The 15,633-nt window shown below is 31.8% G+C and overlaps 1 protein-coding gene and 1 non-coding gene across 2 annotated transcripts; both read right to left on the bottom strand.

Annotated features, from left to right (window-relative positions):
- Positions 1 to 200: 200 nt before the first annotated feature.
- Positions 201 to 5,370, bottom strand: LOC122579612 (probable protein S-acyltransferase 7). The gene is made up of 5 exons (XM_043751814.1): positions 5,140 to 5,370; positions 4,345 to 4,527; positions 2,195 to 2,491; positions 1,169 to 1,402; positions 201 to 805 (listed from the first exon to the last, which is right to left on the bottom strand). Exons 1-5 carry the CDS (start codon positions 5,239 to 5,241, stop codon positions 353 to 355), a joined length of 1,269 nt encoding a protein of 422 aa, XP_043607749.1. The 5' UTR covers positions 5,242 to 5,370; the 3' UTR covers positions 201 to 352.
- A 5,996-nt stretch (positions 5,371 to 11,366) lies between these two features.
- On the bottom strand, positions 11,367 to 11,438 carry TRNAQ-UUG. Its single transcript has one exon. It is a non-coding gene; the product is annotated as a tRNA-Gln (tRNA).
- Between the last annotated feature and the right edge of the window lie 4,195 nt (positions 11,439 to 15,633).

The following is a 15,633-nucleotide window of genomic DNA, read 5'->3' as shown; positions in this document are numbered from 1 at the left end:
CTAAACAAGTAGTTTATGTTTGATACTCTGAACAGGCTGAACAACATACTCGTTTACATTTCACACGTTGGAGTGTTGGGCAATGTCCTATTTTCACATGTGTGTGCTCTGTTTTGTTGTTTCCATAGACTTTCCAATTATATATACAAATTGACACATTAGTGTCCTTATAACATATATGTTTGAAGAGAAAACATATATGTAGAATAACAAGTTTAAAAGTACATCCATAAATATTACTGGTTAAAAAATTATACACAATGAAAGGGCCTCCACTATAACTATACCCCAAATCTTAAAAGGGTACAAATCAAACTCATTGAATATTTTTCTTACACTTAAAGCTGACCTGTCATTTAACTGCCACATCCCAACTGCCACCTAAGCTGCCACTACTTCCACCGCTGACGCGGCCTGAGTGTCCAACAACTGATGCAACTGAAGCTATGTCATTTTGTAAGTCCCAGCTTCCACTCTTTCTTCCCCAGCTAGACCGTCGAGGATGAGAGTGAATATTACCACCGCTACCATTGGTACTACCTTCTCTAGTCACGGCCTCGTTTTTCCATGTAGCCTTCATGTTCCCCATTTCAACGTCACTTGGCACTTTCCCTATATTTGAATTTTCAAAACTACCACCAGTGACTCTAGTAGGAAGTTCAGGCTCTTTCTGCACCCATGCCCTGAAATCGTTCTTAGATGGTGGAATACTGTTCCAGAAAACCTCCATGAAGTTTCTAAAAATACCTTTGTTGTATGGATTTTCGGAGCGGTCATATCGGTATCGGAAGTTTTCGTATGTCGACTGATAGATTATACAAAACAGAAGTTGTATCAGTAATAGGTAAAATATGAAAATCAAAGATAGGTGTACTTATTAAGCGTAAACTCTACAAAATTGCTTGATGTAATAAAAACTATTACTTTATTATTGTAGTAATAGTGTAATACATTTTTTAGAATCATATCTAGAGCTTTTTCTTTGTAACAGGTGCCAAAAACGTTTTCTTGGTCAACCCAGTACTGCCCATGCCTACACACACGCGCACAAACACACACACTCACACATATATATCCTTTTTCGACCTGTTAACCAACCTGCCCATTTTAACACCTCCACTTTGCTATTTGTTCCAAAGGAGTAGACCTAAAAGATATGACTATGTACCTGGTTTGTGCCGATAAGATATAGATGGAAGACGCTGAGGCCACCGACAAACCAAACACATAAGAAAGTATAGATTATTAACACAATTGATGCAGGAGTCTTGATTAATGCTCTCCAAATAGTAGTGTTTTCACTGTGCATGATCTTTATGGCGTACACCCAACAAAAGGAGAAAACATATATGCAAAGCAGAGTTGCTGAGAATACGAACATGAAGAAGAAGCGGTAGTTACGCTGCATCCAGAAAAATAATTATCACCAAACATGTCAACCCTTTTCAACCTTGAACTAGGCTACACTAGATGACTAAAGTAATCATTTTGCTTCATACTTAACTTTCAGAGCATCCATTCTGTTTGGTATCCAATACATTAATCAACTTGCCTTCTTTGTAAAATTCTCAGAAGAAAACCATAAGCTATTGGAAATCATGATTTTCTAGGGTTTTCTTTTGAGTAAATTGGCAAGTAGCGCTTATTTAGAAAACAAAGTGCATGGTCACAAAATCTTTTGATTGCCACAAGCAAGATGAAATAAATGCTTCAAATCAGGTCTAACTCAAAAAAAGTTCATTTTCTCAAAGTAATTTTGCAACTGTCATTGTTAAACTGAAAGCTAGAGCTAAGAAGCATGGATACAAAAGTGAATCACTTTGTATCGAAAGTAACAAGTCAGAAAGATTTCTTCAGCAGATTCAGTTTTGAGACTATGATACAGGGGTCACAATTCAAACTCTTTCTTATGAATGAGTCGATACATGGCATATACTATATTTAACGGGCAGCTTAATGTAATGCATAAAAGGTTTACATTATTATTGAAACAGAACAATATTTTCCATCAGATTTCGAGTCAACTAAATTATGAACAAAGCGTTTTGGGTAAGCCTGACCCGATTGGTTTTAAATTTTTGGTATGTACCAAAAAGTTACCCGTCATGACCCATTACCCAACCGACCCATTTTGTCAATCCTGCTACTGTATCACAGGGAAAGAAGTCAAGTTAAATAAAATAAAAGTCTTTACCCGTCCAATACACTGGCCAACCCATGGGCAGTGGTGATCGAATCTTTCTACACAGTTATCGCATATTGAGCAATGTGAACAACGTGGGGGTCGATACAACATGCAGGTATCACAATATTTGACCTTTACAGTCATCCCATTGACAATCACTTCTTTAACCCGGGGCAAACGTAGCTGCGGAGTTTGACCTGGACCAAGTTCTATACCCAGATCTATATTTTCTGGTTGTGGAGGGTGTGTATTACGAGGAATTATACCAGGGTCCCTTCCAGAAGTCATTAGAAGGAGGACTATTACCTGCAAAACCATACAGCACATGTGTCTCATTAAATTTTAAATTTAATTCTTAAACTCATTTTGCTTTTACATCATTTTGACAGAGATCACAACTGTAAATGGTATGTAGACAGATATTCTGAAAGTGACTAAGTCTAAAACTACAGCCACTAAGGAACTATACAAACTGAAAGAAAATAGTCTTAACTCTAGGCACGACCAACAAACCTGAATCTTATCATACCGGTAAAGGTGACCAAATTCCGTAATACATTAATTCTCCAAGAAGAAAAATTTAACCTTAATAAAAAATCTTACATCCCTAATATTCATTGAGCAGATATATACAAATATCTCCTATTTCTACGTGAATTTTTATTTTATGCCACCGTCTTCTTTATCCAAGGAAAACATTTGCCTTAATGCTTTATAGTAGTGGAGAATGAGAAACCTTGAAAAATGTCACTTTTAGCTTGGAAATTTCTCCTTAAATTGGGTGCACTTTCCAAAATTAAGATCAGAGTGATATGAACTTATGAAGTTCTGATTTGATGGAGACTCATTCATACAGCTAAGATACAAAACTCTGTGCTCAATGTTGGTAAATTTGTAAAGTCTGGAACGTAATTATTCCATGTCTTTAGTCTTTTTCTACTCTTCGCGTAACAACTTCAATTCAAAAAATCTTTTTTTCAGCTTTGGTTAGTATTGACTCTAAGTTGAGAGGCTTTGACCAGATAAGTAAAGGAACATCTCAAGCCCATAAAGCTATATGAGAACTACACAGCTGACAGAAAGAAAATTATTTAGCATGCCATCTAGTTATCTCCCATAACATACAAAATTGCCTACTCTATAGAAAGACACTTATATGGAAATGCGGTATTGGCTGAACCTAAAACTTATATAAGCAAAGTAATAGTAATTTAATTGGCATTGACCAAAAGAGAACTTAAGCAAACCAAAACTGCAAAAGTTTGACTGCGATTTGAAACTAAATTTCACAACTCAAATTGAACAACTTTTTCTCCATGCACTCATACTTCCATCTTGCTTGATCACATTTTTTATTTCCAAAAGTAACCTAAATACTAGATTTCCAAATCTCCAAAAATTTAATAAACAGATACATATCTCTTGAATGAAAACATAAATGATACCAAATTTAAGTGCTTAAATATTAGGTTGACTTCAATACTCTTGTCCACTCAGTTGCATGCGAAAGAAGATACCACACTCTCACCACAGATCAGTCATGAGAGCCAAGCGCAATATAAACAATCATAACAGCATAGTTCCCTATTCTGAATGGGGATTACATCATTATTGTCAAAGAATACTCCAGAAGTCCAAAACTAATGCAAATGAAATCTGAAACTTCTCTAGTTATATTAAAACCTTTAAATGTTTAAAGATACAATATACTTGATTAATATAACCACATCTCCAAAGCTACTCAAACTAGATACTCATAATGCTATGTCAAATCCTTAAATACTCAGACTAGCATATACCTCAGACATAGGTCCCTTTTTTATCTGCTAGTAAGATCATGATTTATACCAAAATCTAAGATCAATTCATACTGAAGTTCGCATGAATTAGTTCCGATGATACAAACACAAGTGCCTTGAACCTTTATCCATCTATGACTATGTAAATGCTTATCATTAAAAGGTTATAAAATGTCGTAGACTATAACAAGACATTTTTTATCCGCAATGAGTTAAGTAAGCACGCCAAACAAAACTATGCAACCTGATCATAATACGTGCAATCCTGTTACATCTAATATAGCAGTAACCAAATGTCCCAACATTTCCATACGAATATTAAGATAACATAGGATATGTAAACGAGTTGAGGGAACTTACATATAATGTAAATACAATTGGAGCAGCCATAACCAACACTCCAAGATGATCAGAAAAATCATCAATTAGCTTTCTTGCAACAAATACACAGAAAACTACAACAGGGGCAACTATTAAAAACATTGACAGAAATACAGATCTCACATCCGGCCCGAATATGAACCTCCCTCCAAGAAAAAATATCTGCACATTAACAAAAATCCAAAAAGATCAAATCTTTAATTAATTTTCACATAATTTATCAAGCTTAAAGGATGCTAATCTATATTCATGAATAAAGGTTTAGTTCACATTAACTTTACTTCTAAAACACTACAAATGTATAAAGAAGAATGTTTCTATTTGCTAACCACACAAATAACAGCATATAATATTCTACATAATGATCAAAAACAACACTTTTCTCGCCACCTACAAGACCCAATTTCAAATCCAAGTATAAAAAATCAAATCTTTATCTAATTTTCAAGAACTTCCCTAAATTTTAGTGCATACTAATTGAAAACCATGAAGTTAACTATATGGGGTTAGTTCATATTATCCACACATCATAACCCTAAATTTTAAAAAAATATGAACACACACATAAATGTATAAAAAATCAAATCTTTAATCAACTTTCACGAAAAATCCTAAATTTAAAGCAAATTGATCTATAGTTATGAATTTAACTACATGGGGTTACTTTATAAGATCCAAACAACAAAACCCTTTACATATATACACATACATACATAATATATATATATATATATGTGTATGTATTCAAATGAAATTTAAAAAGAGGAAACGTACGTTGCTTCCTTTCCAAGTTTGGTAAGTCCGGAGAAGCTCCGGTGAGTCAGCATGATCACCGGCGGCGGGATCCGAGTGATTGGGAGGATGTACAGCACGCATTTTGGTTTTATATCTCTCTAGAAAGAATATAAAAAGGTGTTTCTCTCTCTAAAAAGGATAATGAAAGAAAGAAGAAGAAGGAGGTCAATGGGGACGGCTATTTCCGGTGGGAAGCGTTTGACTCCATTAATGAGGATTACACAAAGGCGTCAAATGAAACGGCTGACCAAGCTTTTTTCTTTTTATTAATTAATTATAATTAATCAATTCAATTAATTAACTATATTATATTACTCTAATAATACGAGTATAATACATAACATTACGTCTTGTGTCAACACACGGAATACCTATAAGTTACATATTTTAATAAATTTAAAAACTTACTATTAATCGGTTAATGTTATTACAAAAATATATTAAATAGTATTTCATTTAAGATAATTAAAAATCTGAAAAAAAAATTTTCTAAATAAAAGAGTTTACTTTCTTAGTTGTTTACTTGTTTTATCCTTAATTAATTAAAAAATAAATATAAAAAATAATTAAATGAATGAATGATAGTAAAAATATATTATTATGATGTGGCAAGTCTACATTTTTTTTTAAAAAATCTTTATTATAATTATGATGTCATAAATAATTTACAATATTTTTAATTAAAAATAGCTCACTAAATGCTTATTTAAAGTTTATAAATTTTTATTACAAACAAAGAATAATTCAACTAATTAACACAATAATTATATAATTGATAAATCAACTAACACAATAATAATTTTAAAAATTAAAATGGCTACTATATTAAGAAAATAAAAAAAGACATTTTATTTGTAATATTATATAATAAAGAATTTTTTTTCTTTATTTAAATGATTAATACTTTTATTAAAGATGTAAAAGGATTTTTTTATTTTATTACAAGTTTTGTTTCCGTTTAGTTACATTATTTACATAATAACTTATCACAACTTTTCAATTTATTTAACGTTGTTATCATACATTTTAGCATGATAACATCAGTGATAATAATACAAAATAGTGGGGGAATCGATATGCGTGTGTGTAAATAGGAAGGAGAGAAAGAAGTGACTGTGTGTTAGATCTTGGTAAGGTGTTTGTCTGATTGTGTTTAGAGATATAGAATTAGAGGTAACGTGTGAATTAGGGGCAATAAGGGTCCCGCACTAAGCGGATCTTTAATAGTCTTTCTCACCATACCACCTACTCTATTGGAAAATACCGTCGAGCAGAACCTACCAAGGCATGAACTCGAGACCTTGGAGTTACAAAAGCAAAATAGAAAGTAATAAGTTACAAGATAGTATAATATCCTTTTTATGTTTTGTTAATGCAATAGGTATTTTAATTTATAAATTATTGTATTATTCAATTTACTATCTCCATATCGATTTATAATATATTTATAACAAAAATTAAATTCATATTTTTTAGTTTTATAATTTTTATTAAAAGGCCTGGGTTAAACCCGGGTAAATCCGCTAGTAACATTATATAGTCAAATTATAATTATATTATTGTTTTATTATCCAACGAGAGATGGTGTCCGCGCGTTGCGGTGGTGAGATGGTGGGGGTAGGTCAAGTCATAGAGTATGATAGCCAAATGCCTTAGTCATACGGGCTCCGCCCTCGGATTTAAAAATTTATCGAAAGTAATTCGAATCACATCTTTAATGAAAGAGCGTGAAGTTTTAAGAACATTTATACAATTTTTATAATTTGTCAATATACGGTTTTTGAGATAAAAGATTTTGAATGAATTAGAGGAATAACATGCTTTATGAATGAGGGAAAAAAATGAGTGGTTAATATTTGAGGAGTGAGAAGAAAATGAATTGTTGAGATTTAAAAGTATTATATGTATATTAGGTAGAGATGTTTAAATTAGCGAATAAAAAAGTGAGATATATTAGCCATGTCAAGTCCTTAATTGAGATTTTAAAAAAAGACAATATGTTTTATAAGATAGTATTAGAAGTATTGGATAAGGAAAATATGAGTGTTATTTTGAGTATGAAGGATTTTTTTATTGTTTTGGATAAGGTTTTTATGTTCATGTTATTCAAAGATAAGAAAAATTTTGCTTTATATGGCGGGTACCCGTGTAATCCTGTTATGGTGGTGTGTTGGTGATGACAGTAACAACGAGTAGTGAGGTAATTAACGTAAATGAATATATGTATTTTAAAAGTTAAAGGATAAGTAATATAAATAGGTAAAAAGGGTATATTGGTAATTTTACGTATCCCAAATATATAACTTTTCAACCTATGATCTTTAATTATTACTTGTATATTGTAAAACCCCAACAAGGCGGAATCATGAGGGTTACACAAATAGCACAACACGACATGGAAATTATGTAGAGTGGATCTAAATGCATAAAAAGGATCAAGTAATCCATACGAACCATTCAATGATGCAAGTAACCGGATTACACATAAGCATAACCCCTATTCGGTAAACAACGAATCACGGATCCAAGAAGTCCACGTTCAAGGCCAAATCTAGCATAATCAAGTAATCAATCATCCAATACGTCTTTGAGCAAACTTGTCACCTGAAAAGTGTACTAACACGCGTCAACGTAGAGTTGGTGAGTTCGTAGGGACAAGTAATAGGAAACAAGTGTGTCGGGATATCAACCGTTAGCGATATACGAGGATTAGAATACTTAATCACGTTCCAAGAAAACCTTAAAAGGTTTCACGTTATCACAAATCAATACAAGTCAACGTTTACGTTCAATCATAGTTATAATGACACGACTTACATAATAAATAATGGCCAATAAACTGGCACGACTTACATGATAAACAATGCGGAATAAACTGGCACGACTTACATGATAAACAATGCGCGAAATACGTTTCTGGCACGACTTACATAATAAATAATGCGCGATAAACCGGCACGACTTACATGATAAACAATGCGCGAAATACGTTTCTGGCACGACTTACATATATTTCAAATGCGCAAAATACGTTCCAACTAAGCATCCATATACAAGATACACGTTAAACAATATCGTTAACAACAACGTTATGCCACAAATCGCGGACTTATCGTTATGCCATCAACATGGAATTAATTGTTATCACAAATCACAAATCTATAATACGTTTTGGGGGAAAATATTATCATGCAAGATCCTATGTCCCATTCCATATCAAAACGTTTTCCATCAACCAATAACACAATGCACATACACTTCATATGGTTCTACTTTCAAGGAGTCATCGATGCTTATATATATGGTCACCCACAGCCTTCCCACCACATCTACTACTCATTGAAAGTATAACCGTCTTCCATGTATGTACAACTATCCAAACCACAACGTGTATTTATAACAGAAAGCATAATTAACCGAGCAACAAGCCAATACATTAATCTAACAATCAATCAATCGATCAATCAACAATTAAACAAGCACGTACATTTTTCAGCCCGAATCTCAATTGAGTAAGGAGAGTTTACGAAACTCACCTTGATCGGAAAAATCAAGTTAAAAATCATCATAAGCGTACAATATTCGTCACACGATCACAACCTATAGTTATACATCTATGCATATCAATACACGTTCATAATTTCATTATTCAGGACTCGTTCGATCATATGAATCAAAATGATGTTTGTTGGATTGATACGAGATTAGGATGTTAAGAATCGACTTGACAAGGATTAAACGGGTTAAAGACATAAAGGAAGGAAGCAGACAGTAACATGGGTAAGAATGGTTTGACTAAAAAGTCAAAATTGACCAAGAACATCCAAACCCTAATTTGACACTTGAAATCCGATTTTGTTAGGTTCAAGACTCAAATTGAATATAAATAAACGTAGTTTAGCATTAATGAAGGTAATTCATTACACAAATTGACTTATATTGACAATTCCTGCCCAAGGAACCATTTTTGACCTATTTCACACTTGTTAACCCTAATTCGACCTAGAGTATGATTTAAAGGATTCCAAGACTTAATTTAAGTAATGTTTGACGTTTCTAATGTGAATAAACATAACCCACTCCAAATACTTGAATCAAACATCACAATTTAGCTCAAAAATCGTTTTTACCCATTTTGTAACTCTAAGAAACCCTAACAATCTCAAATTCGACTTAAGGAGCTTCAAGACCCGATTTCAAGTGTAAATAACTTATTTTGGACATAATTAAACATAGCCCATCTCATAAATTCGTTTCATTTCATCCCAACAAGTCTCAATTTCGATCTTGGGCCAATTACATAACCAAAACCCTAGTTTTTGACCCATTTGAGTTTTGACCCGGAAATTGACCCAAGAACTCTTGTATAAGATCAAAAACATAATTACAAATATAAAATAATGAATCTAGGAGAGATTTAACTTACAAAAATAACCCAAGACTTGCAAATTCGGATTTAGGGAACAAAATGGAATAACACTTTCTAAGCTTGGAAATTCTTGGATTTTGAAGATGATTATTATTAGGGTTATTAGATCTAGTTATATTAAATGTTAAAACACAAAATTTGGGAAGATTAAGTGGGAACTTATGATGGATCTTTGGTAGATGAAATGGAGAAAAGGGAATAATGGAAGAAAGAGAGATATTATGTTGAAATGGGGTAAGGAAAGAAGAATGTGAGATTGTGTGGTGGTGGGGGAGTAGGGGGCCGGCAATGGGATCAAATTTTTGAGGCTCCCACTCTGTTAATTTTGATCAATAGCTATTCGTTAATCATTTAAACACCAAAACGAATTCGTAAACATAATTAAACTTAACGTTACGCCCAAAACTCTGACAAAACGCTCGAGAATTCACATAATTCACGAAATTCATTTACATTTAATTAAAATTATTTGTAAGTCAAATCTAGTCAATAAGTCAAATTTTGCAAATGTTACATATATAGTACGAGTTATATAGATTGTGTTATTTATGTATTTTTCATGATCTATATTTTAACACCAAAAATGTTAGTCTAAAGAGGTTTTGAATGTGACAATCTTTGTAAGAAAGTAGAAGAAGATATAACCACTAGTTATTAAAGTTAAGGTTTAAGTATAGAGTAAATGGTTTAGAAATTTGTTTATTACTATATAGTTATTGAGGTTGACTTAAGGATAATGACATATGATAATAACAATGAAAAGGAATTTCAGCATCGTATACTAGCACTTTAAAAACAGAAACTTCAAACAAAAGAGTAAGACAATCAAATAGTGTGAGGAAATACTAAAATAACTAAAAAATAAATTTAATAAATGAAACATATTATCATGAAGACTACTGAAATTTTTTTAAAAAATACTTCAGCAAATAGGAATCTGGATCCTGCCAAATGTATGATAAGTATTGAGAACATGACTTCACCAAGACATATATGCACATGAGGGAAGCCCACAAAACATGTAACTTTGGGAGGTTTACTACCTAAAGATTGTCTTTTCATGTATGAGCAGAATATATTATCGTTCGAAAACTTTTATCTACTATATCTATATCAATATCAATTTGATCTTCTATTACCGATTTCTCAACTTAAAGTTTTGCATATTGGGGTTCTAATCGGGTCAAAGAATAAGAAGAGTTAGCCCCAAAAGTAAGCCAAGGACCGAGCCTAGAGCAACCATTTAGACCTAACCCTGTGGGACTAGTAATCAACTGATTATCATTAGAAGTTGTATACTCATAGCTTAATGGATTGCTCAAATAGAAGTAGTGGCACGTTCATTGGCCAATTCAAAACATCATAAGTTTATGATATAAAAAATGATGTATTTAACCATCAATGTCATTCTTTTAGATATTTAGTCCATTCTTTTCGGATAATTAGTCCAAGTGTAATAGTGTATGAACACAATCATTGTTACGAGTTATGACTTATGGACCCATATCAATGTGAATGCATGTTAATTAATCCTATTACTATTACTATGAAGTATGAACAAGTATAAAATCACTAGTCAGATTGGATCATTGTGTAATTGAATTCTTTTAGCTACTATAATCCCCCAAGCCCAAGACTATGCCTACAAGCCCACAATTTGCAACAATACAATAACCAAAATTATTATTTTAAGTCCATAACTTATTGGATCTTGTTATTTAAAATCAACAGTAGGCCTAAAATTTCTTTATGACCAAAAAGAGTAAACAATAAAAAAAGGTCCTACCGGGAGTCGAACCCAGGTCGCTGGATTCAAAGTCCAGAGTGCTAACCACTACACCATAGAACCTTGCATGTACTTATTTTGGTATTTTAGGATTTTATTGCATATGAAGTGAACCACCCAAACCCATTATAGTAAATTAAATAGGAGAAGCATTGACAAATATTTTTTAAAAAAAATGTGTTTGTTTACATTTTACATTTTGTATTTGGTAGTTGGTGATTTAACAGATTGGGCTAAATTTTGATCTACATGAAAAGGTACTGAAAATTTTTCAAAATATGTTGAAATCTTACTGATATTCCAAAAGTTCTTTATTTTGAAAATTGGATTATTATTGTTCAATGAAATTAGGTTTCATTCAAAATATACTAGCTACAATAGTTTTTAAGAAATTAAATTATAATTCGAATATGTCGTGTTTCCATTTGGCACAATAAAAAATTCGTTGTTTTAGAAACTTAAAGATATTTTATATGTTTCTACTTAATTTGTATTTGTACTCTATCTCATCATATTTTATAAACAGTATTCCCAATGACACAAGATTCAATCATGCAGAAATGAACATTTTGATAACCATCTATATTTGTCTTTTTTTTTTTAATACTTTTTATGAACAGTTAGTTATATACAAGTGTGCGACTTCAACTAGACACGTTAGATGAGTTGGGCTTCCAGGAACTAACATGGTTTTGATTCAACATATTCCTTTCTTTGGCATGTTTTAATCAAAGCTTTAACAATCGACCTATCACATTATATTGTGCTTATGTCATTCTCGAAATGAGCCCATTATATTGTATGGCCATGGTCCATAGCTATCGAAAGCCTCATCTTGATGATGGTAAGTATACGTACATCTGGTTGGCTTTGAAGTTGATTGGTGAATGATTCACAACTTCAAAAATATGTTTATGAACTAATTTAGACGTGTTTGTGGCGGATGTTCTAAGTAATTAATGATCTCGATCAGTGTTTGTGAATTTGTTTTGACTTGCTTATAGTTTTGTTCTTACACCTTTAAAATAAATTTCATTTGACACTTTAAAATATATTATACGATGAGACTGAATATATAGTTTGGGGAGTGTCTAAAGAGACCCCAATTTACTATTTAGACACCTATATATCTCATTAATTACCTTTTTAATCTTCTTAATCATTATATATATTTTTCAAAAAACTTCATTTACTAATTTTTTCTCTTTCTAATCATTATCTAAAATATTTTTTAATTGATTTATTATATTAACACAATATATAACACAATTTCAAAAACAATAACAAATATAATGACATTAAAAATATGTCTTTTATAAAAGTCCAAAAATAACATAAATAAAAAAAGAAAAATTTCAAAAACAATAACATAAAAATATCTAATTACTTATATCGACAAATATCCTTTCATGCTCACAAAGTTGATCATATAAATTTAAACGTTTGCTTATATACGGATTTCCATTGAGCTGCTGACGAACTAATAAAGCGAGAATTGTGATAAGCTGTAATATTAGGCATTGGGTACTCTCCTTCCAGTTTGACCATAACATAATGATTCTCATCATAATGATTCTTAAAAAACAAATTTAATAAAAGCATGTAAAAATTAACGATAATAATAATAGACTACTACACTAAAAGGTGATGTTTTGAGAAAAAAAATAGTAGAAAGGATGAAATCTATGGTCAAAAAGGAAACTGGACCAGATCCTAAAAATGTTGTTCAAAGATGTTGGAGGAAAACAAAAATAATATAATAATAAAGTATGGAGAGTATAGATCTTTTTTTTAACGGATGGAGAGTACAGATCTAATCCCCATTTGTAATCCCATTTTACACTTTATCAAATCTCTTTCTTCTCTACTTCTCTCCAACCTAAATCAAACACACACACACACACACACAATATTCTCCTAACCGCCCCCTCTCCAATGTCTCACCACCGCCTCTCTTCTCCGGCTACCGTCGCATGCCACCGCTAACCCCTCTTCTCCTGTGTTCTCGCCACCGTGTATTAATCTAACAACGAGTATCTTTTTTTTTTTTAGTTTCGCCATTAATGGTATAAAACACCGATCTATTTTTTTGTTTAAGAAATAGATTATTTTGTTTGGTTTTAATGCAACTGTGTGTGGGATAAATATGATTAGATATGTGTCGTGGCCGGCGACTGTGTACGACGGTGGTGACCGGAGATTGTGTACAGCGGTGGTAGCCGGAGATTGTGTACGACGGTGGTGGCAGTAGATTGTGTACGACGGTGGTGGCAGTAGATTCATGTTGGCTGTTAGTGGTAATTCTTTTGGGTTAACTGTGACATTTTGTACAATTTACCTTTACTTTGTACTTAGATTTTGTTGATGATTTGCTTTTGAAAAAAGTTGATTGATCTTTATATATAAATATGTATTAGTGTTAATATGATATATTAAATGCCTGTACTTATAATCTGATCATGTGGATATGAAAAGTTTATTTAATTGCATTGGAAAACTAAAAGAATGGAATATTGACTGATTATTAGGTTTATAGGGGGTCCTTTTAGTATATGGGGTAGATGTCCCGTTTGGGGTCTACAACTATTGGTGGTACTCAGTGATTCATTTCGCTTTGTGACTAATTTCATTTCACAACTTAGAATAAGAGCGAAACTAAAGCTGTAGGCTCTTAATATGTGTTATTTACCTTGGTTGTGTAAAATTAATTAAAAGGTTGAAATTATCAATAGTTTTGGTGAAATTAATGAACGGTTGTGTATCCGATTACGGACCTTGTGCTCCCAAAATTATTTATATGATTGAAAGTATCTATAGTTTGGGTAGATCATATTAGGAAGATTTATAATACGGTCAATTTTTTTTCTCTTATTTTAATGTTGGACGTGTTAAATATACTCGTATTAAATATTAAATTAAACTTATGCGTTGCACCATATAAACCAATAGTAAGGAAGACCTTCCATGAGCGCTTCAATTTAGAGAGACACAGGAGGCAAGGTTTTCCTCTAATATGTTCTCGTGTCTTTGGTCGGACTGTTAGGGGTTTTTTTTTTCCGTTTACTAGCTCGACTATAGAGAGAGAAACTAATGGTAACGAGCCAGACCAGATGATCTTCGAAGACATCCTTCACCGATCGATTAGATAAGAGAGGTCATTCAGTATAAGACCCGAGGTAGATGAACGGTTCATTGTCAGTGGTTCTATACGTCAATCCAATCCTGAAGGAGCTAATGAAAGCAGGAATTCAAATTAAAGTGGGCTTTTCCTCTTCAATTCAAACAAGTCGACCATTGAATCTATTAAACTGGGTGAGGGCGCTCTCTAGCGTGAACCCAGTTAAAACAACATAGTATAGAACCTCTGTTGTGATATTCCATCCGCACCTTCTAAAAAAAGTATGATAAAATTTTGTAAATAAACGACTCGCGTACAAATTAAACACGTATCCATCAAATTTGAAGTATGATCGAGATAACAATATATTATTAAATATAATTATAATTAAACTATAACTATAATAACAATAATAAAAATTTGAATAAGTAAGAGTAGAATTTAGTATTAATTGACTAAAACCCAATGTATCAAATAATTAATTACTAGATTTTAGACCCGTGTCCAACACTGGACACGGAACTTATGATATTATTAATATCAGATCTTTATACATTTAACAATTAAACTCATAAAAGTTTACAAATTTGAAGATATATATGATTCTAGGTATTATATTTTGCAAATTATAATACAATAATTACATGAGACATATTGATGGATTTGTTTGTCAAAGTCATTCCACAAGGCAAATGTTACAATAATTTCTATATTATAAATTTTTTTGAAACCAATTATACTCATAATGTGATATTAAACATACTTGTGAAAAATTAGAGAAAAATCGAGAGTTGTGATTGGTCAATAAACAAATTAACTAAATGATGAAATATTATAAAAAATATTCTCAAGTTGATGAGACTAAATATTATAAAAAGTATAAATTAAGTATTTAGGGACTAAAAAATATAAATTATTGATGAAAAACAAAAAAGTGTAAATTAGTGAGACTTTTGCTACAAAAATTAATAATGATTATTAGGATTTTGATGACATAAGCGAGAATCAATTTGACGAAATTGAGCGATGTGATTGGTCAATAAGTCATTAGTTCAACTGTTTTAGGCTCGTGTATAATACACGAGGCTTACGATGTTATCAATGTTAGATGTTTTTATTATAATTTAAAACATAATGTAC

This window comes from Erigeron canadensis, chromosome 8, assembly GCF_010389155.1.
Source record: "Erigeron canadensis isolate Cc75 chromosome 8, C_canadensis_v1, whole genome shotgun sequence".
Classification (NCBI taxonomy): Eukaryota; Viridiplantae; Streptophyta; class Magnoliopsida; order Asterales; family Asteraceae; genus Erigeron; species Erigeron canadensis.
Note: the sequence above shows the minus strand (reverse complement) of the source record. Positions and strands in the feature narration are given on the sequence as shown.